Source organism: Oryza brachyantha, chromosome 7 (genome assembly GCF_000231095.2).
Source record: "Oryza brachyantha chromosome 7, ObraRS2, whole genome shotgun sequence".
NCBI classification, from domain to species: domain Eukaryota; kingdom Viridiplantae; phylum Streptophyta; class Magnoliopsida; order Poales; family Poaceae; genus Oryza; species Oryza brachyantha.
Genome location: NC_023169.2, coordinates 10,188,629 through 10,216,521, shown reverse-complemented (window position 1 = coordinate 10,216,521; position 27,893 = coordinate 10,188,629). Strand labels below are relative to the sequence as shown.

At 39.9% G+C, this 27,893-nt stretch overlaps 2 protein-coding genes across 4 annotated transcripts; both read right to left on the bottom strand.

The window, feature by feature from the left end:
• Positions 1 to 162: 162 nt before the first annotated feature.
• Positions 163 to 3,359, bottom strand: LOC102704261 (protein SET DOMAIN GROUP 40). The gene is made up of 6 exons (XM_006657618.3): positions 3,196 to 3,359; positions 2,947 to 3,100; positions 2,153 to 2,284; positions 1,922 to 2,062; positions 1,338 to 1,598; positions 163 to 1,218 (listed from the first exon to the last, which is right to left on the bottom strand). The coding sequence occupies exons 1-6, from the start codon at positions 3,318 to 3,320 to the stop codon at positions 583 to 585; spliced, it is 1,449 nt and encodes a 482-aa protein (XP_006657681.2). The 5' UTR covers positions 3,321 to 3,359; the 3' UTR covers positions 163 to 582.
• Positions 3,360 to 16,444: 13,085 nt separating this feature from the next.
• On the bottom strand, positions 16,445 to 21,628 carry LOC102713479 (serine/threonine-protein kinase/endoribonuclease IRE1). Of its 3 annotated transcripts, none has more exons than XM_015839143.2 (7): positions 21,271 to 21,622; positions 20,252 to 20,447; positions 18,850 to 20,171; positions 18,411 to 18,583; positions 18,027 to 18,273; positions 17,627 to 17,921; positions 16,445 to 16,950 (listed from the first exon to the last, which is right to left on the bottom strand). In XM_015839143.2, the coding sequence occupies exons 1-7, from the start codon at positions 21,558 to 21,560 to the stop codon at positions 16,804 to 16,806; spliced, it is 2,670 nt and encodes an 889-aa protein (XP_015694629.2). In that variant the 5' UTR covers positions 21,561 to 21,622; the 3' UTR covers positions 16,445 to 16,803. The 3 variants fall into 3 exon arrangements, with proteins under 3 accessions (XP_015694629.2, XP_040381725.1, XP_040381724.1); XM_040525790.1 differs by lacking the exon at positions 16,445 to 16,950 and adding an exon at positions 16,957 to 17,357 and having other exon boundaries at positions 21,271 to 21,628; XM_040525791.1 differs by lacking the exon at positions 21,271 to 21,622 and having other exon boundaries at positions 16,447 to 16,950; positions 20,257 to 20,344.
• Between the last annotated feature and the right edge of the window lie 6,265 nt (positions 21,629 to 27,893).

Here is a 27,893-nt window from a genome sequence, read left to right as displayed (position 1 = left end):
GAATGGAAGTAGCTTCTTTTTAGATGAGAATCCAATAAATACCATTGACAAACACAACGTTTCCAAAAAAATATCATCGATAAATACAACTTCTAAAAAATAGCGTCATATGAACTAACTTATCCCAGAAATGTCATTACCTTCAGTACTCTGTTAAAGTGACACCGACAGACCGTGTGTAAAGACCATTTTACCCTTGGATGTATAATATGCAAACTGAGACATTGTTTGTATTTTCAAAAAAAAACTACATACAAAAAAAACTCAAAAATACACCAAACGAAGTTCATGACAACATATACTTCCAGTAATTTTTGCAAAATTTTTTAGCACTACAGAATCCAAAAAAAAAAATCCACAAATCAGCAGTCTTTTCTCCAAAATTAAGAAAATTCACCTCCCATCATCCCCTCTTCTTCTGTCTCTAAACAGTGGCCCCAAGAGATCTAGGCCCAACCTGGATCCACCTGAAGGCCACATAATATTAATACCTTACTACCTTTCTAGTTCAATGTTGTTAAGCAAAGCTGTACGTTAACAACTTCTGCATTCAAAGAAACCTACTTAGCCTAAACCTTTGAGCTATTGTTGATTTTGCTGCAACGAAAGCTCGTGAACTAAGCTTTTACAGTGCGCAATACACTTCGTTAGGGTTCTTTTGTAGCTGCATCTCCACTGGACAGCTAATCCCCATCTTTCCAGGGATCGTATAAGACGAAATGGGAGTTTACTGTACATAGAACGATCCAGCTCAAAGCTATGAAATCTGAAGAATGCAGCAAATTCTTTCTCAAAGATTGATTGATCCCTTTCTAGCATGCAGCTAGTGCTGTTCTGTAGCTTGCATAAAAGGGCGAACAAATTTTCATCAAATTCAATAGTGGTAGGTAATTGCTGCAGAGTTTCCTCACACTTCTTGACCAACCATTTCATAATCTCCAGTTCATTTTCAATGGAAAGCAGTGATCCAGAGTAGATCTGATGACTTACAGCTTTCCGACGATTTGTGGGAGTTGTCCATAGCCTTAATGCGCATAACAGTGCAAATGAGGGGTGCCCATTTGGCAGAATATATAAGGAATCTCTTGGCCAAGTACCGATTGTGCACAAATCCAAATCTAATGGAATGTAGATTTTCTCATTAGGATTCTCGCCCAAAAGAAAACCATAATGCTCAAGAAGTTCCAAGTTTGTGTATGCTCCATACGCCAGAAGTACCTGTACAAAAGCATAAAACACAAGGTTTGATTCAAAACAACAGAAGAGCAAAAAGGTGCGACAATGCGATACAGGAGAGCATGAGCATTCTAGGGAATGAAAACAGCATATTCCATTACCTGCTCTCCTTTCCTATATCTTTTCCGAGCATACAAACAGTATTCATTAACATCTTCATATCCCCCATCTGTCAATCTCTCAGATGAATCAAAATATGTCTGACCCAACATGTTATTTGTCTGCTGATGCATCATATCATCCGCATCTTCATCTGCCTCTGATGAATTATCATCATCAGGAGCAGCATAATTGAACAAATCACCAATAGGACATAGACAACCAGCATCATCCCATGCTATATGTAATGTTCTTGAAGATACCTTCATGTGATTAAAAGAAACTTCATAAATCTCACACCTTAACAGCAGGTAAAATATAGAATAGGAATTAAGGCTAAAGAATCTAAAATCTTGAGTAATTGCAGTAACCACAAAGCTGGCATATCCAATATGAAAGAGAAAGGTTCTCCCAGAGCATGGAATTCATCAATGTAATGTTACAAGGCCCAGAATCATTTTATCATCAAAAGCTAAGGTGAACTCCAATCCTTCAATTCTACACAGTAACTTATCTAGACAACAGAGCTAGTACATCGAATAAGAAGAGAACTGGCATAAACTGAGATCAGATTAAAAAACTATACCGTTGCAAAAGCCCAGAGCCATGATTTAAACATCAAAAGCTTAGGTTTAAATCCCAATCCTTTCATCAGTGGTGTAGCTCCTTGCCAGTCTGATCTTATTCCACGAAGAGCCTTTTGAGCAACCCAAATAGCCTCATCAACCTGATATTGGAGCAAAAAACCATTGAATTTAACACAAAGCAATGGAAATGGAAAAAATAAGATTTTGTTGACAGAAGTACCAAACTATACTTGGAGAGCTTCAGTTTCAAAATCATTGAAGGTAGCCAAGATAGTGTAGTAGGTAGGCAATTGAGACAAATATAGGTACCAGTTCGAACTATTCCCTCTTCCCACTTCAGCCAGTAAACATATGATCAGAGTCTGCTCACATACAAAGCGGAGATCAGTGAAAACACTGAAGCAATGTTGGAAAAATGTGATAAGGAGAACAAGCATAGAATAGCCAAGATTGAACTGACACTTGTGAAGTCAAACAAAAATAGCACCATCGAGATATCTCGGTGCAGCTAATTGTTTTCATTTTATTGTAATAAAATCAGAAGGTTTTCCCTTCTCGTTTTATCTAGTAAACTGCTCCACATTAGTGCGGTCCTTTTACCCTCCCCAAAATTGCTAAATTCACCCAATCATTTTGTCCGAAGCGATACATAGCAAAACTCATTCAACGTATATAGAGTCAGCTTTATGGATTATCACACCAACTACTCCAACTGCAGTGCACCTGAGGCCAGACTTATTTTTGTTATTTATAAAGCCGAGGCCATGCCTCATGGCATAATTCCTTCTCACACTAGTTTTCTAGTCATGCCTCATGGCCACACTAGCTTTACGCCTCATGATGCACTTATCGTGCTCACACTTTACAAATTTTCTGGTGCATCCAAAAATTATTACCATCATGAGGAAAAATGAGAACCATGTACGCCTAATCAAAAGGAAATTATCCACAACTGCGTAAATTGGAAGACAGCTTGACAAAGGCATGTAATGGCGTACCAAATCGGTGCAAGGAATGGCATTACCTGGACGGAGGAGAGGCGAGGGAGGCAGCTGGCGACGGCGGACGCGATCCTGGGGTCGTCGTCCATGACGCGGTCGCTGGTGAGCAGAGCGGCGCGGGGCACACGCAGCACCAGCTCGCCGCGCCAGAGGTCGCGCGCCGCCGCCAAGCCCCTCCTGAGGTGGGAAAGGGCGGTGAGGTGAGCATGAGCAGCGGTGGATCGAGGAACCGGCAAGGGGTTGCGCTGGGGAGGGGGCAGAGAGGGTTTTACCCGCCGGCGTCGGGGAAGTCGGCGATGAGGACGGAGCGGCCGATGCAGGAGGGTGCGGAGGGCGGGGACGGGGACGGGGAGTCGGAGACGCCCAGCTCGGCCGCCCACCGGAGGAGCGCCTCCATTTGTGACGGCGGCGGCGGAGGAAACCGCCGGATTCTCGTACGAAGCCAACTGACCTAAGGACAAGTACAGTGAGGCTGGTCGTGATTAATCGTCCTATAAGAACATAATTGATTAACATAATTGATTTAAGAAAAACTTAATCACCGTCTCTTCGTTGGTTTAGTGCTCGGTCACATGCTCTCAAGCGACCTATAACCTTTTCTAGAAAAAAAAAACTTTATACATGTGTTACATGCAACATATACAAAACATAAAAAATTATACTAAATATTGTACGGATAGTTTGATAGATAATCTATTGTACAACTTGTTTGCTTCGCTATTTTTATGTCAAATAAATAACAACTATCTATACGGTTATACATGCCCTAAGAGCATGTGCTGAAGCTCTCTACGAGCATATATGAAAATGATCAAATGCTCTCTATACCAAATTCTAGCAATTATATAATAATTTTAAGAGACTAATCATATAATCTGTCATGTCATTTTATTGACTAAACTTTTACTCTAAATGATCAAATCTAGCAAGTCTCTCTCATCAAGTTGGATATCTATTTGTGTGTCCTGTAAGGATGACCTACACTTGCTAGAGAAATGTAGATAGTAGATATGGAGAATCTATGAAGGTGTCGTAGCTTTCAAATTTTGGACAATGGTAGCCAGCTGTTAGGATTTAGAGAGTGAGAATGAAGAGTTTATTCGAGTGCATGTCAATTTAGAGATAAAATTCTTTCACATGAATGACTAAATTGAGATTTCAAAAGCCAAATTTTAGCCATGATCTTGAAGATGCTCTAAACCTATTCCCAATTTTTATGGGTAGCCAAAAACAACTCATTCCTATCCAAGATTTAAGTCAGGTATATGTGTTGCCAAAATCGTCTTGCGCGCGAGATATTTCCCCATTGCACCTTTTTTTTTCTCACCGTCACAACGTCATTTATTTGTGTCGGCTCACCAGGCACACCAGACGAAATGACTGCTGCTCCTGACAATGGTGTCGTCTCCATCAATCTCTAGTAGCATACAACAGCCTCTGCCATAACCTGTAATGTTGTGTTTGGTCGCCCATCTAGTGTCGCATTCGCTCAACTGTTCAAGTTGCATGCCAGTCTCTATCACCATAATCCGCTCAGTAGATCTGACATCCTCGGACTTTTTGTGTCAATTTAGTGTATTATTGATTTGGATGCTATTCCTTGAGTTTCCCTGGCAAAAAGTCTGATGTGTATTTGTGTGTGTTAACATCAAAATTTTGTATGATTCTTTAGTGGATTCGGTTAAGAAAAGAAGTACGACGGTGTATGGAAAGGTCGAATTCAAAAGGTAATTGAGAAGACACAGCAAGGTGGTTTTTATCCTTACTTAAAATATCTCTTGTAATTAGGCATGACTAGTTATTTTCGTTTTCTTTTGTTAGGAAAGTCTAATATCATGTTTGAGTTGGACTCGTAAGACCCGAGGGGTATAAGTATGTGTCGGCCCCCGATTTTGCTAATCGGTAACCTTCTGTGTTTATCAGTACCAATCTCTGGATCAGTAGTTGGTAAACACATACATAGTTGGTTCATCACATATCACGACAAAAAGATAAAGGTGAAAGGGCTTAATTACGAACCTTTGGTTAAATCAAAACCTTTATAACAGCAACACCAGAAGCGAAAGGAAACAGAAGGACACATCTCACACGACACAGGCGGCGACTGGAAGACAAGAACCGCTAGATGACCGCTTCAACTGGGACAACTCCGCAACTCTAAAGCGGATCTGGAGCCAGACCCTCTTGAGCACTGAAGGTTTGTATTTAGCAAGGGTGAGTACAGGGTACTCAGCAAATCACCATGGAAATATGCACATGCAAGGCTGTAACAAGGAAGGCTATAGGGTTCTTTTGCATAAAAGCAGCTTCTCAAATAGTTTTTCAAAGACCTATTTTCAAGTAGCAAATTCTATACCATGAGTGTAATTAAAATAGCCATGAAGATTCTGTCAGCCATCCACCGATGGTTTCCCTTCATGGCATCCATGCCATCTTCTAGATAATTCAACCCCTTGTATCCCAAGGAGTGAATCACCTAGACACATGTAACATCCCAGCCCAAGGCTTAATACAATTTGATAGAATACTCATACCAACAAGTTACAACTTTTTTTCTGGAAACTTATCTCGAGAAAACTCCAAGGTTAAGCGTGCTTGGCCTGGAGCAATCTTGGGATGAGTGACCGACCGGAAAGTTATTCCCGGGTGCGCATGAGTGAGGACAAAGTGCAACGTGTGTTGGTTGTGTGAGGGAAGTCCTGATGTCCTAGAGCACGAGCCCGGCCTAGGAGAGGTTTCCTAGGGTCAGGGCGTGACAACACACATACAACACTTTCATTCTCATTCCATACTCATCTATTGGGTTTTATGAGTCTAGCCAAGTGTATGCCATGTCCCGGTGCTCATTTCTGAGAGCGCGGCTATTCGAATAGATTTAAACACTGCAGTGGTACACTTTCTCTGTCCCCATTGCACTCTAGACGTCCTTTAGGGGAGTTCTGGCGTTACCAAAGGAGGGGTAAACCAACAAACACATATACACCACAACTCACTGGAACTGACCTACCTGGTCATTCCCTGTGCAATAGGCTTTCTGCCTACTTGCACACTCATAAGAAGCACCACGGCTTGGGCATCGTCTCCGCTCGGCTATTTACTAAGCTAGGTCTATACTCATTCGAGAAACACGGTTGTACGGTGGTCGTTTCATGTATAGTTGCATGGCTCGGTCCTTAACTGATCAGGGTAGGCTAGCCTTTCCCTAGAACCACCCATATTCTCACCATTCCGCCCTGATCAAAAACAGTTTTTATCTTAACAACTCATTGTCAACATGGTCGGGTGGCGCTCATGTCTCCACCCGATGTCATGCAATTACTCCCACTGAGTAATGCTTCAACATCATCATAATTATTTCAAAAGTATAATATTGAATAAAATATAACTAATAGCCAAACTAAGCAATGTCATAGATTGACTAAGTTATAGTTGAGTAATGAGGCTAAAGTAAATCAAGCTCAATTACAACTCACTCTGATCAAATAGCACTCAGGTATAGGATTTCCAGCGGAAAGGTAGCCTTGCTCGCTTCTTTACCCTTGTACGCGCAAATCTAGCTCATAGCAGCACTTTCGAGTTCGGTTACTTAAGCTTAAGTACAGAGATTGGAACAACTTAGCGCGGGAAGTCCCATATCTTGTCTTAGCCTCGCCTCACTCTGCTCATTGATTCCTATTCCACTAATAGAAATTCTTTCTCTTCTTTCTTCAAAGATTGGAAGAAATAAAATCAGCTTAACTAAGTTATAAACGATCCCTTTACAACAGTACCGGCAACAACTATTGAATAACAACCTTTTCCGAGGATAGCATTTGAGGAACTACCGCCGAGGAATCCTTTTTTAGCGGCGCTAGGTCAACAATAGCAATAGGATTTAGTGGCCTTACCAAGGGCTTAAGGGTAATCAAACATATGACGGGTATAACTAGCTACAATGGGTCTTTAATTGTTCTACATGCAATTTAAAGTAAAAGAATGCATTTTAGAAACATAGGTTCAACATGGTCAAATGGTGTCGTGACTTGCCTAGTTCGAAGTCTCGCGAAGCTAGTTTCTCGCATGACTCGCTTGCTATACCCAGGTCCTCACACGACTCGCTGCTACTCCCGAACTAATAAAGCGAGCAGTCAGCGCAAACCTGAGGTTGCTGACAATAAAAAGGACTCGTCCTGACTTCTACAAATGATCGGGAAAAAGGCAAAGACTTTTTATAAATATTTTGAAAACACAATTTTATTTTAGAAACAATTAACAAATAAAAAGGGTTGAAATCAAATAAAGGTTTTGGAAGCAACTAAAGGTTTTTGAAATAAAATAATTCTCTTTAAAAAGGAAACAAATAAACTAATTAAAATAGAGGATGGTGGCTAGAAAGAGTTTGTAATAAAACAGGGGTCTTTGCTAATAAAATATTTATAGACAAAATAGGGGTTTTGAATAAATAGATACATTTATTTTATTTGGAATATATATATATATATATTTAATAGCTAACATGTTTTCAAATAAAGGAGTAAACAAGTACTAGATTATATTTAAATAGTTTTAAATAGTTAGTTTGAAATAAATATTTTTGGAATAAATAACCAATAATAGTAAATAAATATTTTTAGAAATAAATTGAACAAGTATAGTCCGGTATTACTATTGATCACTCGATGGATTAGGACAGAATTAATACTGAATCAGAGGAATGGATTATACCTGAGGGGATTAGATAGGAGATGCGAAATAGACTTGGAAGGATGGAGGAGATGAAGGAATGGGCTCCGGCTTTGGATGGAGGCTGCAAAAAGGCGGTGGCTAGCAAGGTGGGTCTCAGGTGGGGTCCACACCCTTTACTCTCTCTTCTCCCTTCCATCTCCTATAACTTTCCTCTCTGCCTCTCCTTTCTTTTCTTCTTTCCTTTCTCTTCTCTCTTCTTTCGCTTACTCAACCTCTTTTCTTTCCTTCTCCCTCACTCCATCTCTTGTCTCTCCCTTCTTTCTTTTCTTTCTCTTCTTTCTCACTTCATCTCTCTCCTTTCTCTCACACGAAGGCGACAGGGAGGAGATAGGGGCGGCGGCGGCCTTGCCGGAGGAGAGGAGGGCGCCGGTGGGAGCGGCTAGGGGAGGAGGAGGCGGCCGGAGCCGTGGAGGCCGGTGAGGCTGGATGGCAGTGTGACGGCATGGCTGCGCCGGCATGGGAGGAGGTGAAGGATGACACCGGGGCTCTGCCTGCCCTTTTATAGGCGAGCCGGGGTGACGGCGGCATGATGTGGTGGCGGCATGTGGCAGGGCGTGTGGCGGCGTGCATGGTGTGGCGGTGGCATGTGGCGGGGCGTGTGGCGATGTGCATGGTGTGGTGGTGGCATGGTGGTAGTGCATGCATGTAGTGCATGCATGCTCTCTTGTCAAGGTATAAGTACATGTATACGATGCCCGTGGAAAATATTGGTGGTATTTTGGATTGATGGAAAAGAAAACAATGGAATTTATTTGTCTTCCAGAAAATATTTAAATATAATGAATAATTGATTTTCCGGAATAACAGGGTCTGTGATAAATGGAACGGATAAAATGGTAGAACGGTATGGTGACTTCCAAGCAATGCTTTGCATGCATGGTGCCTTGCAAACAAAGCTTTGCATGCATGGTGTGGTGGTGGCTTGTAAGCCTTGTTTTGATTTGATGTTGCCTGTATGCTTGGTTATGCATGTGCAGCAATGCAGGGAGGAGATAACCATGCATGCAAGAGTAGGGGTAGGCTGCATGCATTGATCGGATGGTGGTGCATGCGTACACTCTTCCGTGTACAGAAAGAAAATGAGATGATCCAAATGGACAGGGGCAAAGGTTAAGAATGGATGGAATATATTGCCGGCCGGGAAATTTTTAGATATAACGACCGATTGATTTATATTGAATAAAAGGAGTCTGAGATAAATGTAACGAATAATAGTCGTGGCGATTAATATTTAATCAGACAACCGGAAATTAGAATAAAATGAAACGATAAAGAATGAGGCGATTAATATTTATTTGGACGATCGAGTCCAGAGTAAAAAGGAATATTGTGACGGATAGAAGATTGAAAAAGATATTTAATTTGACGAAAGAAGTTCGGAATAAAATATTCTGAACGGATATTAGATAAAACGAATAAAATTCGTCGGGTGATCAAGGACACAGATAAATAAATTTCCGACGACTGGAAATTTTATTTGCGCGGTTAAATTCTCCGAAAAGAATTTTAGCGCGTGGATTTTTGGAGAGTCAGGGACGCCGAGAAAAAGAATAGATGATTTATTATTCCTTTGGAACAATTGAGCTCGGGGGTTTGATACGATAATCAGGATTTTTGAGATTGGGACTTTTGATTAACGGAATTTTTGGATTCACAAAAATCAGGATGTTACAATATGTGCCTTGGGTGTAAATCATCTCATCAGATCAACACAATTTTGGTACATTGCCACTATTAGAAGTAGCTTTTTTGAAAGAACGAGCTCTCGGCTGGGCTGCATCGGTTAGGTCCAACCTCTGGCATATGAGTTCATTCTCGTCACCATGGTACTCATATCGGCTAGATTAGGACTTCCTCGGTTCAGTCCGATATTGTAATCTAGTTATACGACTGCTAGTTATTGTATCAGTATCAGTTCAAGGTACTTTTGTATCTTTGATGCTTCTGGTTAATTATTTAGTAATCACACTGGCTAGATCGAGACATTGTTGGTTAGTTTCAATATTACGATCAAAACCCCTACCGTTGCTAGTGATTATATTGGTTTGATTCTAAGTTAATCTTGTATCTTGGGTTGATCTTGTCGACCGCTTTGAGTGATTTACTTTTACTTGATATTTGTTATTTGATATCTTTAATCTTGTACTGTCTCGGTTAGATCCGATATATTAGATTGTGTTTGTCAAATAATTCATATTAAGTTGATTTGTATTGCTCATTGTTTTATCGTGGTTTCAGCCGATAAGTTATCAGTGATTGGCTTGTAAGGTTGATAGTCTGTGTCGGTTTGCTAGCCAGTCAATCTATCTCTTATTAAGTGTGATCTAATGTTGCATCGGTTCAGCCGGACCTACCAAGTTCATCCTTAATAAGCTAGATTAGTTAGATCGTGTCGGTAGATCTCCTTTGCTATCGTTGGGTGGTAGTCATCGGCTAATCGGCTCTTTGTTGATGATCAATTATGATCTGTTTAATATCTAGCCTGACATTACTAGGTATAATATGATGTTTCATCAGTTCGGTTCGACCTATAAAGATTACTTCTCGTAAGTAAGATTAGATATTTTATAGATCTTGGTCATTCATTAGTTGGTTATACCGGATGATTATTGCTAGTACGCATACTCATTGCAAATATATCAATAACATAGTCGATTGTATTTTCTACACCAATCGGTTTGTCTCAGCGAATCTCATCGCCAAACGACTGTTTGATGTAATTATATCTTTCTTGTCAATTGCATATGTCAAATTGACTGATATGTCATGAACTCAATTTGATAGGATAAGTATTGGAGTTAAGCTGATCTCCCAAGCCTTCCCGTGTTGGTGAATTCACATCAACTATGTGTTGTTTCCTCATTTTTCAGAGTAGAAAGTTTCTGATCCGGCAAAAAATTCTAAATTCTCGGAAGGGGATATGCAACTTGCGGTTTTGCCGGGCTATAGTTGTGTATCAAACTATGGCCTTGGTTAGATCCTCAAAATTTTTTGGCATAAAGAATCACATCGAATCTTTAGATACCTAAATAGAGTATTAAACATTGATAAAACGAAAAACTAATTGCACAATTATGGAATAAATCACAAGACGAATCTTTTGAGCCTAATTAAGCCATCATTACCCATAAGTGCTACAGTAACCAACATGTGCAAATGATGGCTTAATTATACTTAAAAGATTCGTCTCGTGATTTATTCCATAACTGTGCAATTAGTTTTTCGTTCCATCTATGTTTAATGCTCTATTTAGGTATCTAAATATTCGATGTGATGTTTATGCCAAAAAATTTTTGTGATCTAAACAAGGCCTATCTCTGTTAAAATTACCAGTCATTGCCAGATTTGAATATCAACACATTTTATCTTGTTTTCCAGTTTGCTTTCTACTCTAGCTGGTAGTATGGAATGTTGGTTAATGAATAAATGGATTTTTTAGGGGAGAAATAAGTGCAATATGATTATACAGAGTATGTGTATATCGAGTCATCGTTTTTGTCTTATCTGTATAAAAAGGAGTCGGTGTTACTGTAGAACGTTCTCAGATCTGTCAAGAGTACTGTAGGTGCATGCTTATTCCTAATAGTTGAAGTTCTTTTTTTCTATCTATGAACCTTGTGGTAGTGCTTAGTAGCCGATGAAAAAGTTTATTTAGAAGAGTAATGCACAATGTTCTACTAAATGGACAGATTAGAAGAATACTTTGAATAATAACGACCGGTCGACGGGCTGGCGGGCGGCAGTCGATGGAGGCCGGCAGAGGCGGTGGTCGACGGGCCGGCGGTGGAGGCCGATGGCTAGGGCTGCGACGGGGCGGTGGAGACCGGCGGATGGGGCGGCGTCGGAGCTTGCGCCCGTGCGAGCGGCCGGCAGAGGCGGCGGTGGAGGCCGGCGGATGGGGGTGCGACGGCGGCGTTGGAGCCCGGCGACGCGGTGGATGGGCCGGCGGCAGCGGAGGCCGGAGGACGATGGCATAGGCGGGCGGCGGCAGAGGACGGGTGCGGCGGCAAAAAAATTTGGCAGCCTCACGGCGCCAAAAACGTAGGGTTTGCGCTCGGACTTCAAAATTTTGGGGCAGCGGGCTAGCACTTATATAGGGAAAGGTTTTCACAGGCGAGCGGTCCGCCTGCAAAGTTCATCTTCGCAGGCGGTCCGCCCGCCTGCGAAAACTATTTTCATGATCTTCGCAGGCGGGTGGACCACCTCCGAAAATGTAACCCCTACACGGCATAACTATCTTCGCAAATGGCCCGTCCGCCTGCGAAAATTGTTAGAGACATAGTTGTATTTATTTTGAAATTTTTTTAGTTTATTTTTGTAATTTGTAAATGTATACGGTAGTTGCAATAAAAATATTAATTTTACGTACAAATATAGAAACCTAAATATTATTACTTCTAATTTTATAAAATTTCCATACAATGGTAGGTTCACATAAAAATTTGGTACTAAATTTTCAAACCTCTTTTTAAAAAAGTTTTAACATATAAAAAATTATACATTGTACCCTAAAAATGGTAATTGCGTCTAAAAATAGTAAAAAATAATATGCAAAATGTTGAGTAAAATTTTTTAGTTTATTTTTGTAATTTAGAAATATATACAGTAGTTGAAATAAAGATATTAATTTTACGTACAAATATAGAAACTTAATATTATTCCTTTTAATTTTTTAAAAATTTCCATACAATGTTAGGTTCACATAAAAATTTGGTACTAAATTTTGAAACATCTTTTAAAAAAACCTAAAAATAGTAAAATCTAATATGCAAAATGTTGAGTAAAATTGTTTTAGTTTAATTTTGTAATTTGTAAATGTGTACAGTAGTTGTAGTAAAAAAATTAATTTTACGTATAAATATAGAAACCTTAATATTATTACTTTTAATTTTTTTAAAATTTCCATAAAATGGTAGGTTCACATAAAAATTTGGTACTAAATTTTCAAACCTCTTTTTAAAAAACCTTTAACATATAAACAATTCTACATTGTACCCTACAAATGGTAATTGTGCATAAAAAATAGTAAAAACTAATATGCAAAATGTTGAGTAAATTTTTTTGTCAATTTACAATATGATAAAAAAAATAGTAAGACCATCATAAATAGGGGCATCTTTGTACGCGGCCCAAACAAGATATGCCTGCGAAAATGGATTTTATCAGACGCACGACACCTGCCGCCTACGAAGATCGTTCTTCGCAGGCGACGCTTATATGGCCTGCCTGCAAAGAGCCATCTTCTCAGGCGGACCGCCCCCTCTAGGCCGGGTATAATTTTTGCCGGTGGTGTTTTAGCTTCGAAGAATATGCCCGCCTGTGAAAATCAAACTCCTATACGACGCCGAAAATGTGTTTTCTAGTAGTGAATGCATCAATGGTTGTGGTCTTGTGAATCAGTGATGAGCATCAATGGAGTAGACAATGTGTCGTCTCATTTAAAATACTGCTTTACATTCAGTTAAAAGAAATTCTTTTACTTTAGACCATTATCTAAATATTTCTACTCACATAGCTGAATAATGCTAGAGCTTTTTCCTCTTGCTTCAGACAGTTACACAGAACTAGAACAGAACTTAAGTTTTAGGAGATATTCCAATTCAATAACCAGGTTCAAGTGAATGAATGCCATCTGCCTTTAGAGTCCGAATGAGAAATAATTCTACTAGAGTATGGACTAAACCGAGTATAAAACCTTTGTGACAAATTCTTATCCCAAATTATATATTTAGTCTAAATGAAAAACACAATAGCTCAATTGTAAAAGCAAACTCGTAAAACACTTTAGACATATGCATTTAGTCATGGAAAGCAAAGAGAAATTAGTTTGAAAAAAGTGAAAAGATAAGAGCCATTTGGGACGACGTGGATCATTTAAAAAATTTTGAGACCCAACTATTCGGTCAGTGTTGGAGATGAGAGTGATTTTTTGTTCTAATATTTTTTAGGATAATACCAATTCTAGATTAACTCGATTTTTAGGCCACTTTTGGAGATGTTATAACGGGAGAGGAAGATCGGATTATTTTGGGCTATGATACTGTAATCTCCACTTTGAAAGGCTGCATCTTTTGGAATGTAAGATGAAATATTATCTGATTTATTATTGTTATTTAATGATATAAACTATGAAATTTAAGTACATTAAATTTAAAAATCTACTTTCAAAATATGAGATGATGAATTTCTTTATAAAAACTTTTTGCAAAAAAACACACTATTTAGAGAATCGTATACGCAAAAGACGAGAAATAATCTTGTTAAATGAACATACTCCCCATTTCATACTGTTCTCATATGTTTTGATCCTACGAGATTTATGCATACATCATCGAATATCATCGAATATGTTTAGTATATGTGTTTTGATTCATTGACATAAATATTATTTCAAAAGGTCTTATAATTTGAAATGGAAGTGATAATATTTTGCTAATAGCTCAAGTGGGTACAAAGAGTTTAAGCTGTCAAATTAGGCTTGACAAAAATAATTAAAATAGCACAATAACAGACATCACATTAGATCATGTATCCGCGCAAAACTATCAAGCATCATGGTAGACTCTTTATTTATCATCAGAGCAGGTTGATTTTCTTCTAATTGTTATCTTTCCAATCAGCCAACTTGGAAAGAAAGCAGAGTAGAATACTGTGCAATGTTCTTTAAGCTAGAGCACTCTTTTTTTTTGTTGGTCTTCTAAATGTGGAGTCATTTGATCTAGCCTAGGAAGATGAATGGTAGAGTGCTAGATTTGTTCGGTTCAAACCAAATTAGCGGATGACTGGATAAAGATAATGATGTACTGTACCCGTATTTTAGCAGATAATGTTATCGACTTTTTTTACATATTTGATCGTTCGTCTTATTCAAATCATTTATTCTATTTTGATTGGATTTGTTACTAATATATTTTAATTATAGCCTATATTTTTATATTTGTATAAGTTTTTTTATAAGATGAATGGTTATCTTCTATTAACATACATAGGGAGTATATATTTTCTCGGGTTGTATATGAATCTCTGCACTAGAGCTTCGTATAAATTGAATAAGACATGTTGTTTCGTTATACAACCTCTGTCCTAAAATAAACGAATTTCTGAGTTTTTTTTATAGAATTCTTGCCTCTTCGTCTTATTTAAATTTTTTTAAGATTAATATTTTTATTGTTATCATATGATAAAACATAAGTAGTACTTTACGTGTGACTATTTTTTTCAATATTTTCATAAATTTTTTAAATAGGATGGATGGTCAAACGTCAAACCTAGAAAACTCAGAAATGTTTTTTTTTGGGACGGAGTAGTAGGCTTACAACAAATTATTATTATTATTATTATTATTATTATTATTATTATTATTATTATTATTATTATTTATTTTGGTTGTAAAACTTTTTAGTTCACCCAGCATTTCTCGGTGCTGTGTAAAGGCATTTGACTGAACATGTATGCTGCAAACATTTTTATTTTTATTTTTTTGGTTTAGTCAAAAGATGGACATGTATGTTAAAAAAAATGGGTTGGTCAAAAAGGGAGTAATTGTTCCATACCACTGCAGCTATTTAAAAAAATATCATTACAATTGTATTCGGACAGATGCCACTGCTATCCTTTTAAATTGGATCCCCGTTATTGCTATGACTTTTTCCATCACTTTGGCGTCTACCCCAACCCCGTCATCACCCCTATCCCACCGCCGCACCGGAAAATCACCTCACCGACAGAGACCTCGTTGCCGGGCGTCGCACTAGAAAATCCCCTCCTGCTTCTTGTCCTCGTCGTCGCCGGCAATGAGCAGGTGGCGACGCTCTGACTCTGTGACGCTGCCTCGGCCCTCATCTTCACCTCCGCGCATCTCCGCCTCCCCAACAGTGGATCTCTGCCTCCTCTCTCGGCCTCCATGCCGATGTGCGCCGGATAAGTCCCTCCGCCTAGCCGACGTCGTCTTCGCGGGGTTCGATAGAGCCGCCTGGCCTGCTCGAGCTTGCTGCCAGTGAGCGGAGTCCCAAGCCCATTCGAGCTCGCCGCCGGTAGACGGAGTCCAGCGCGGAGAAGGGCAACGCAGCGGCGACGAAGTCCAGAGGAGAGGGGAGGGGTGACGCTGCGCGCCAGCGACATCGACATCGGCGTCTAGATCCGGTGCACACGAATGATTTGACGACGATGACGACCTCGTCTTCCCCCTTCGCCTCCACACCGGCGATGGAAGTGGTGGTGGAGGCGGCGGCCAACTCGAGGTGATGTCACGGTCCACCGCGACTAGCCCGGCCCACTCACGCCCCGCAAGCCACCCCTTCAGATCGGTCTCCGAAGCCGATGCCGCGCTGCCCATTCCGCCGGTCGCCGACTCCGCTGCCGGAGCCGCCGGCTCCATCGTCGTCTTGCCGGAGGTGGTGATGAGTCCGAGAGAGAGGGAAGAAAAATCACGGTAGTGGTATGGATCTAATTTAAAAAAATAGCGGTGGCAACTATCTGAATACATAAAATTATAGTGACATTTTTCTGAATAGTCATATTCGCAGTGGCATGAAACATCTCATATAACATCAGTAGGTTTTCTTTATTTTTTTTCTTTGCGAGGAATAAGGAAACTAGTTCAGCCTAGTATAATAATGAAAAATTTACAACCGTATCGTTATAAGTTAAAAGTATCTCATTAGTATACTAACATGTAAGACTCATATGAGTCAATGACACAATGACACGCTGATTAGGATGGTATATTTCTAATTTAGCAAAAAATTTCTTATAATTTAAACAATGCAGAATTATTAAAAGAGAAAGAAAGCAAAGCTCTTCCCTAATGGGTAAAGCATTGATTTTTATTAGTAATAATAAACAATTCCGTGAAGTACAATTTACAGTCAGAACTTTAGTCGAGCCTATATAGTATAATTGAACAGTACACAAATATAAAAGGAGAAAGGGGCACCCTGAATAATCTAGAATATGTAGTCAGGCAAAAGAAACGGGTCATGTATTTTGATTCATTAGTAGTTACACACAATTCTGTGGAATACAATGTACAGGTTGAACTTTCTTTACTTCGACATATGGTACAGATCACATGTACATACATTTTTGCTAGACGAGTGTTAGTGCACACATACTAAGCAGGGCAAGGGCCCTTCACCCCGCCCTGCAGGTTACAGCTATACCGAGCTTCCAATGAAATATTTTCTGAAAGCATCCTCGTCCTTGCAATGCTTGGACATGACCTCGTATACCTTAATTAGCAGCTTTGGAAATCGGCTTGAGAAATACCGAACAAATCCCTCTGGCAAGGACCCAAGTAGCTCCTAGAAGTTATCAATAAATATGTTAGCATATGGGGATGATGAATACACAGTCACAATCTTTAAACTCCAGAATACTGGAAAAATAAACACCCAGAGATATATCTTTACTCCTTAGGAGGTCTGCATTAGTGCCCACAAGACCGTACAATCATAATGACCACAAACTAGCATACTTCCCTAGCTTAGGTAATTTTGTGGGAGCTCATGGATAAATCCATGATCTCACGAGGCACGGGCCACATTCGTGTGCATAGAGGTGTCGATAAGGATAGACGCCCACTTATAAACTTCTATGATGTGTGCATACAACATTATGATAGCCGGCCTACTGTTTTCTAAAAACTGCAGTGCCACGGTTGCAAAATGCCAACCCCTTTCCAAAGCATCATGGAGGGTGATTGAACAACCTATTTGCAAATGAAAAATAATTTGTAAATAAAAACTTTTATATATACATATACATATGCTCTTAGCGATCTAAAAGCAAAGGCTGAAAAATAAACTACAATAAAAAAACTCAGAATTTAAGGTTGAGGCTTATAAGCATAAGCAGAAGGGAAAAGAAGAAAGTGATAGTTTGGCATACTACAGCACCACCTTGTTTTACCAATAATTTAACTGTATGCAGGGAAAACAAAAGCTAAAGGCAAACATAACAAGAAATGAGCACACAAACCTTGAGATCATCTGAAAATTCCCTGTAATGTCCTGATTTGTTTCTTATCAACCTTAGAAGGTCACGAGTGGACTCAAAACTATATTTTCTATACCGTCCCATGTCTGCAAGAAGGGCAGCATCCAACTTCTCTCCCCAATTTTTACCAAATGCTTCAGCATTTATGCCTTCCAAATCATCTATGAGATCAGTTTCACTAATTTTCTCAATTCTGTCACTGGTATCTCGCAGAAATGAAAGGCACAACTCAGGGCTCCAAAAGAAAGGGTGATTCATCACATACACCGCTGTTGGTCTGTTAACATTAATCAAAAAGTGCATTCAGAAAATCAGGAAGCTTCTTTACCAAATGTTCAGGACATAAATGACGTCAAAATATCAAAACAGTCTTGATTCTTACCTTTCCTCTGGTCTTGGATGTAACAATTGAGAAATAAGATGCACTGCTTCTGGTATGTGATCCACTATGAAGAAATCAACTTGATTGTTTATGATATTCCTGTCCCGTTCATAGTACTCACCAAATGGATGCTTTCCTTTAGTAATACAATAGAAAATAAGGCAGCCCAAACTAAACAAATCTACAGCTCGAGTCTGACGACCATGTCGAAGCTGTTCAGGTGCTTGCCAGCCAGAGCTTCCAAATCCTGCAGTATGCTGACAAGGATTAGATTGCCAGTCGGAAAGAGAGAAAGAATTACTATCATTAAAAAATGCACTTAGGGTTGACGATACAAGACAGTTATTCCTCCTTTGCATCTCTGCAAGTGACATTAAACCTTACCAGTGCCATGGTGGCTAAGAGAAGTCATATCCTCCTGCAAACGTTTACTGATACCCATATCTGAAAGCTTTGCTCTGAGAGGTCTTTCCTTGCTTATCAGAACATTCTGAGGCTTCAAATCACGATGTATAATTCCCAAACTATGCAAATGCACCATACCGGCAACAACATCTCTGCACATGAAAATTGACAAGAGCAGAAGTGACTTGATAAGCACATCAGTGGATGCACTAGCAACAATATCAAGAATAGGCAGGCATATAATTGCAGACGTTAAGAAAAACTTTATAATAGCAAATGGTGCAAGGATGTTGGAAAAGTGCTCTTAATAAATGGGCATCAAGTCCAGCTACGCATAAGCATGACTTTAGCCAATTAATCCCAAAGCAAACAGTACGTTCTGGTGGAGAATATAAAAAGGACACCAGTTGACACATACCTCATCAGCTTTAGAAGTTGTGCCGAAGGAAGCCCATCCCACCTCCACAGTTCAATGTCTAATCCCTTCGTATTTGAAAATGATGGTAGAGAATGTTGTTGGATTAGCTCAGCCAAGCTGCAGCAACACCTCTCCAGGGCGATATAAACAAAATCATTGTCCTGCTCGAAACCATACATTCGAACAATATTAGGATCCTGATCAGATGCAATCAGATTCTCAATCTCTTTTGAGGCTATATCATTGTGAGAGCACAGCAGACGTTTCACAGCAACTTCCCGACCACCATAGGAGCCCTCAAAAACAACTGTACCATTGCTTCCTTTACCAATTTCTTTACTGTAAACACGAAGCTTACCGATCTGACGTCCATTGAGGCCATCAGGGAGTTCTGTATTTGTTGACTCATGTACTTCACTACTCGGTGCCTCAATTGATCCAACAGTTCCACTGTTGTCTTTATCAGATGCTGGAAGTCCATCTTTCTTCCGTGTTTTTCTTCTTTTTGATGCTCCCTCTAGCTTGCCTCTATGCTCCATATCCTCATGCATAAATGGTTTCACAAACCGAATCACAAATTGCCAGCAAGACTTGCCTGCATCGGTCAGGCCCACCAGACAAGCCATGATCACCAGCACAAGAAACGTGGGGAATAACCATCTGTAAAGAAATTTGGTGAACCACTTGTTCAATTCAGCATCAGCCGACACCAAATGATCTAGAGCACTGTCAGCAGTCTGATTAAGAGCATTATCCAAGGCCACATTAGACTTGCCAGCAGTTTGTGATAACTTGCTTGAAGTTAGAATCAGTTCCAGGGCATCCACATCAGCATCATCCCTGGTGGTAACTTCATTCGCGGATTTCAAGACAATTGCATTATCTGAACTCGAAGCAGGTAAAGGAAGTTTAAGCGGTAGACCCTCAGTCCTAATGCATGGAATATTTCCACGCATACAGGATGATTGATCAAGCATGTCTTGGTGTCCATACCTCATATAGTAGTTTGCAATGAAGGAAGTTCTTGTCCAGTTAAACAAATGTTCCCCAAGATCTGATGCACTGACAGAATAATCAGTTCTGACAACCACTATGATATTAGCCCTTGTACCACTTCTAGCAGCGTCTAACTTGGATGGAATTTCCTCAACCAGGGGAGCTCCCACCTCATTCAAGGCAGCTGGAAGGCTGTGCTTATAAATGATCTCACCACTATCAGCATCGACCACAAAAGTAGTGGAAACCTTTGATCCAATAGTAACAAAAGAATCCCTTATGTATGGAGTTTCAGCAATAAACTCCTCCAGTTTCCAGGGAAGCCTCTGCAGGAATAAATCAGCCATGAGAAACATAGCAAAACTAGACAAGATGCGGAGAATTAACACAGCTGCGCAAAGCATACCACACCACTGCCATTATGAACTTCTATAAGGTCTGATGTCTCTGACCCATCAAGGTATATGAAATAGTTCAAATCAGGTTTTGAGGTAGTGATATGCTTTGATAGAGGGGGTCCAGTGGAAAACTGCCACCGAGGAGATTTGGATAAAAGATCCACGAGTTGAATTGTACCATTGTCGTAAAAATGAAGTTGGGAGCTGTTCACAATTAAAAAAAAAAGTTGCAATCAATCACAGTACTGATCTGAAAATTGTTGTAATTGCAATATAAAATGCCAGAACAAAATGAAAAGTGTATACATAAGAAATTAACCAGCAGCTCAGTTTGAAATACTTCTGAAGCTTAAACATTGTCAAGTATTCCCTCTATTCCATATTATAAGACTTTCTGATCTTACCTACAATCATATGTATGCTAATAAATCTAAACACATATACAAAACATATACATTGACACATGGATGAATCTAGCCAAACCTAGAAAGTCTTATAATATGGAACGGAGGTAGTACCGTTTATCAGTAGAAAACTGAAAATAAACTCAGCAACATAGCAATAAGTGTCACATTTTTCCATCAGTTATTCGTAATTATTAGTATAACAGAAGTATTGTACAACCAAGTAAACCCCAAGTCCATCATTACTAATATTACTAATACGAGCGAGCAGCAGAGGAACTACCTCAGCAGCGAGAGGAATAGAGGATGCTGTTCCAACCACGTACGAGGCTACAGAGCTCTTTACCCTTTCCCCATCCCCCCATTGCAGCACGAAAGCAAGAACTGCCAAATGAACCATCTCCCTAACTCCAAGAAATCATCTTTAACACTTGGCGTGAGGCCATTTCATTTCACACAAGCGGCTCCAAAAGCCATGAGGGCAGCAAAACCCCCTTACTCGCTGCACAAGCCAATCCACCTCGGTGGAAATCCAGTCCATAGAGTCCAAGAACAAGCATGCTACGGAGCATCGCAACGGGAGGAGGTAGGAGGAATGAAGAGGGGGGGGGGGGGTAGCTCACCCGATGGCGGCGCTCTCCTGGACCAGCGCGCTCGCCGGGCGGGGGCTGCCCCGCGGCGGCGTGAACAGGCCGTGACGCCCCGGCCACGGGGCCGCGATGATCTCCGTCGAGGCCCCCTCGTCCCCATCGCCGGGGAGCGCGAGGGCCGGCTGCGGCGACGACGAAGGGAGCGGGATGAGTAGGTCGGGGCCCTGGGCGGCGGCAGAGGCGGCGTCGTCGAAGCGGACCCCACGGAAGGCGAGGCCCGCGAGGAGCACGAGCGGGAGGAGGACACGGCGGAGCGACCTCATCGGGACGGCGGCATGTGGGGTGGATTCTCTCTAGGGTTTCGGCCGCGCGGGGGAAGGGGGGCGGGGGGGGGGGGGGGGTTGGGAGGGATCCTGGTTGCTTCGTGGGGAAGGAGGAGAGGCTTCTGGAAGCGATCTGATTGGCAAGGGGATCCGATCCAAGCGGCGGCGGCGGGAAGAAGACGACGACGACTTCACTGGATTGGGAACGGTTTTTCCCTTTGTTTTTTTTTTTCTTTCTCTTAAGATTGAGAATAGTTTGTTTGACTGTTCACGCAGGAATGGTAATATTCGGTTAAGGGCTTGCAAAAAGATTTTGCAAAAACATCGCATCAAAACTTTAAACACATATTTAAAGTATTATACATAGTTTAATTATAGAACAAATTTTAGATTTCGCCTGGAAACCGTGAGACGAATTTTTACTGTAGCACTTATAGCTAATCACGTACTGATTAGGCTTAAAAGATTCGTCTCACGATTTCTCACGTAACCATGCCATTAGTTTTTCGTTTTGTCTACGTTTAATACTCCATTTAGATATTTAAAAATTCGATGGATGTTTTGGTGAAAATTTTAGGAACTAAACAGCCCCTAAGAGCGACCTCTCCCTCCGTTTTTTTCTTTTTTCCCCTCCATGCCGTTTACTTTTGCATCACCATTTGCATTATCTATTTTTTTTATAAATATGTAAAATTATAAAACATTCTTACGGCTTCTATAGTATATAAATCAAAATATAATAAAATATTGATAGCTATAAATTTTTTTAATACAACAAATGCTTAAATGTAAACGTATGCCCACAAGTTAACCATGTAAAATTAAAAAAGTATCAAGTTTGGTGCTCTAAGAATTTTTACCCTTATCTTTTCGATTATCTTTTCAATTATGTTTATGTTTATAAGATAAAATTTAAATTTTTAACTTTAAATTTATAGTTGATTTTGTTTTTTCTCAATCGTAGCTTATTTCTCAACCTTATCTTTTATATGGATAAAAACATGTACATAAAAATTTTATTAATAAATTATTTTTTATTTATAAATATGGAGCTTTATATTATAGTTTGTGCTTCTTTGCCGGTGAGAAAAGACAAACCGCAGGAATTTTTAAGACGTTGGAGGTGGGCAAAAATATCAAACTTGCTCTAAGGTATTTTTGTCAGTTGGTTTGCTTTTCTACTGTAGTTTGAATTTTTATAGGTTGTCAATTCCGTCGTTACCCTCTATTTTCATCGAGTCAATGTCACTTGACTTATGATTTTTTTTTAATAACGAGATCATGTTTCAAAATTATTGAAGGCTGCCCCTTCCGTTTCATGTTATAAATTTTTTTAGTTGAAAGTCAAACTCTATGAAGTTTCACCAATTTTATAAAACAATAGCAACCTCTTTGACACTAAATTAGTTTTATTATATTTATTTTGTGTTTTTAATTTTACTATATTTTCTATATTCTATAGTTTTGATCAAACTTAATTATATAATGGTTGCAACCTTTTTATACTCATCGCCTCATGCCTATATCTTATTGTAACCTCCTCCTTACCTACTAGCGTTGTCTACATCTTGTTACAACCGAGGACCCACATGTTAACGTCAGAATTTGGATAATGTCGTTGAAGATTAAACTGTAATTAAAGACCGAATCGAACAGGAAACAGAATAATTGGATAGAAGACCATGCAGAGTACGACTCGGATTCAGCCGATGGAGCCTGGATCGGATAAGAAATAGGGTCCGATTAGGCCTAGAATGTTGCAGATAGATTCAGGAATAATCAAAATCCGTGTAATTTAATTTTATCTATTAGTTAGAGTTAGTTTAGATTTTTTCTTTATCTCTAAGGTTGTTAGAGTCCGATCGGGACTTGTGTGTTACAGATAGAGTCTACATAGGAATTTATTATTTCTTTTTTATTTCTTAGGAGTCGTATGTCATGTCCAACACGAACTAGCGTTTACCCAAGGGTATAAATATATATGTCAGGGTCATTGTAAATTATCTATACATCATTTGGATCAATTACCTTCGGCGCATCGCCACCATCTTCCGAGATTTCAACTCCGGCGGAACTTGGCACCTGACGCGGGGTTACATCGCTTCGATCTTCGGTGGAGGGGTAAGTCCATCGTTTCGCCAGGCCACGGTAATCATTCGGCTAGATCAGAACTGTCTCAGTTCGGTCTGATCTTCTAATCTAGTTGTGCGATTGCTAGTTATCGTATCAGTTTCAACTTAGATCACTTTCGTGTTTTGAGTTGATATGGTCGACCACTTTGGGCGATCTACATGGGTTTGATATTTGCCGTTTGACATATTCAATCTAGTATTGTCTCGGTTCGGTCCGATCTAGTAGATTGCGTTTATCAGATGGTTTATATCAGATCGATGTATTTTGTTCATTGTTTTATCGGAGTACCAACCGATAAGTTATCGGTCATCGGCTCATTGGCTTGATAGCAATCTAGATCTGTTTAGTATATATCATGACATTTCTAGGTTTAATCTTGAACTGTCTCGGTTGGGTCCGATCTTCTATGATTATTCTTAACAATCTGAGCTAGGTATTTTATAGATCTTGGTTGTTTGTCTGACGTCTATAGCCAATAATCTTTGCCGATCTACATGCTTATCATATTTACATCAATAGAGTAATCGATTGCTTTACTACCAATTGGCTTGATTTAGTTAGATCGCCAGTTATTTATGTTGCATCGGCTTATGAATTACATGTAAATTGGTTTTAGCCAATCGCAACATATGATTCATTGTTTATTCTAAGTAATTCCTCGGTTTATTGATTAGTCTTATCGATCTTCGTGTTTCCTATAATCATATCGTGCTCGACTGCATACTGTCTTGGTTAAGTCCAATCTCTGCACGTTTGGCTTAATCTGGTTATAGGGACTTGTCCGATCGACTAAGATTAATAAGTAACTTGGTCGATTACATTGGTCTAATATTTAAATTTGGCTCTATTTCTGTCAAGTTGCTAGCAGATCCAAGTTTTTTACAGCCGATTGTTCATACTATCGGCTAACCATTGCAGCATCAACATCCGATCGGCTGGATCTTTCGTTACCTATCGGCTCGATAGCCGATCGGTTTGCTTTACCGTTTATCTTGTTAGTTGCAGGATCAAACTGGCTGGCATGTCCGCGCATTCTAAGAATTTAGGTCATGCACTGGAGCTGTCTAAGATTGACTCCTAAGCCTACGTGTGTGACTGTTGATTGTCATTTTCAGCATCAACACCGCCTCTACGAGAGTAGAGACGAGGAAGGTTTTTTTTTACCGTGGGATCAAGGGCGGGGGCCTATAATTTCTACAAGTTGATGGGTGGGTAAGAAAATCATCGGCGGAAAACCCGCGCTGGTATATATCCCACATATGTAAAAATATAAAATTATATGATTTAAAGCCCAATATAAAGGCCCAGTAGTCCAATTTATGCACTCCATATATAAACTTAAAAGAGAATTGCATAACTGACCCTACTTTAGAGTCCAATTATAGATTTAGTTCTGTTTTTTTCACTTTGCAGATTTGGTACTGCTTTTCAAAAATGAAGATCTCGTTTGGCCCTACCGTAAATGTACCATGAGTAGTATAAATAAAAAAAAGGAAAATAGAAATAAACACGCGAAATGACAAGAATGCCCCTCTCCACTATCTAACCCTATCTACACTTCCCCACCCCACCCCAGTTGAAACCGAGCCGACGGGCGGCGACGGTCTGGCGGGTTGACGAGCAACGGCGCTCCGACGGCTGGTTGCGACGAGCGGGCCAGGCTCGCGGTGGGCGAGCAGGGTAGGCGCGCGACGTCGTTTGCCAGGCTCGGGTCGGAGGCGGCAAGGCGCGCGACGTCGTTTGCCAGGCTCGGGTCGGAGGCGGCTAGGCGCGTGGCGGCGGCTAGCACGACGTTCAGCAGGCTGGCGCGGGGCGACGGGCAGGCGAGGGCGCACGCTGGTGGGACTAGCCGGAGTTCCAGGACCTCGCTAACTAGTACCGCCACCTCGCTTGGATCTGCGCCACCCACACCATCTACAACTACTGCGACGACCGCAACCGCTACCTCACCATGTCACCGGAGTGCCACCGCAACCGCGATGCCTGAATCCGGTCATCCCCTTCCTCGCTGCCTCAGGATTCATGCGCCCTATGTAAACGGATTTAACATTTTGGGCTTAATTTGATGAACTTACTACTTATTACTATGTATCATCAATCATCATCATGCCAGGGGCGTTAATTGGGGGGCGCGTGTGATATGATTCTGCCAATTTGTTTGGTGATTTCGGCTTGTGCTTATGTACGCCATGTGGTCGGTAATCGATCATCAATCATAGCTGCGGTAATTAAATGAATTCGTTGTAAACATCTTACCAAGAAGGTAAATCCTAAGAAAATAGAGACAATCTCTTTTTTTTTCTGCTTAAGTTTATAAACCAAAATTTAAAATTTTAACGTTAAATTTATGATTGATTTGAGATCGTTAAGAATACGTATATAAAAATTTTATTTATAAATGACTCAAATCAGTTAAAAGCAAGTTAAAGATTACAAATATTTCTTACAGTATACACATATGCCAAAAAAGGGCTAAATGCACAAATAATACTAATAAAACATGATCAAATGTATCAGGGTAAAGACGTCCACTTTTTGCCCGCTTAACATTGTTTACCTAATTTAACGGAGTAGGGCCAAAAGGTAGCTTCATTTTTAAAAAGCGGGGCTAACTCTGCAAAGTGGAAAAATATATGGCTAAATCTACAATTGAACTATAAAGTAAGTAGGACCAGTTATGCAATTGCTCTAAACTTAAAACTCTAATTCTCTTATCTAGGTATCCTGTCCACTCCCACTCATCCATTCAACGCCTACCCCCCTGACCATTCCCTATTGCCATCCCAAGTGGGTGAACCCCCTCCCAGCCATCCAAGCCGACGCATCCATGCTGGTTGAATGGAGTTACTTCATTTCAGGGCTGTGGGGCTCGGTCGAGGTCGGTGCTACAAAACGGGTGTAGGCTTATGCTATATTTTGGAGGTAGTAAGTAAGCTCTAGTGAAAACCAGTGTCGTGGAAAACAACCGACTTGGTCGTCAAGTCGTCCATTTAATCGGTGGTGATAGTAAAAAACCGTCACATATTCATGATACAATCATCATTTTGCATTGAGAATAATAAATTTATGTATTTAGTGATTAGTTGTCTGATTTTCCATTTAATAGTCCACATAATCCATATAATTAGGAAAGTCCATCCCACAATAGCTAGTCTATCTATACTCAATGCATTTGATTTTGCTATGTTTGGCATTTCTATCATTGGCAACTAACTATACAATGTTTGTGGCTATGTTTACTATCTTTTTATATTTTATTACAAGTTTTTATATTTTATCTATTAAAAAAACTAAACCTATTACCATTTAGCATCGAATTGCACCCTTCACCCATCAGAAAAATAATTACTCCCTCTGTTTCACAATATAATTTTTTTTAGCATGGTCTAGATTCATATGGATGCTAATGAATCTAGACACATATATAAATTATATACATTCGTCTATGAATAAATTTAAGCAAGGCTAAAAAGACTTACAACGAAGTAGTATATAAATACATCCATTTCAAAAATCTTATCTTAGACATTTAAATATCTCTAAAACAAATAATAATATCATGCATACATATATTAATACAAACATTATATTTCCGTATAACACCGATTAATTGTTCTTATTTTGAATAATCTTTCTACAACAGCACACCTGCAATATATTTTGGGAAAATTCGACTAGTACCACCATTTTTACCTTGGTACCTAAAAATACCATGCGCAAGAATCTGTTTTGATTTATACCACCTATTCACTAGTCTTATTTGATTTGTACCACTTCCGTCTGCCCTCCCATTACGTTCTAACATATGCCCTCTATCCCCACTTGATTTCGACGGGCTGAGCACCTATGATACCATGACCTAAGCCACCATCCATTTTTCTTTCACGAGCAGCGTCGCCACCGCTGTCGCTGCCACTCACATCTCCCCCTCCAATCCCTACCGTGGTGATCGAAAGCAATGAGAAGTAACTGAAAATAAGAGTATATATGAACTGGTATGTGCTACAAATTGCTTTGATTTTTATTTGATTTTCTTTTTTTCAAATCCTAGATGGTTTTGCTGGATGAAGCTAAGATTGTGAGTATGTGGTCTCCTTGATTATTTGTTTTCTTACTTATGTAGATTGTTGGAGGAGTGAATGTAGCGGGTGAGATCCTGGAGAACTGCACATGCCAACGAAATAAAAACTCAATGCACAA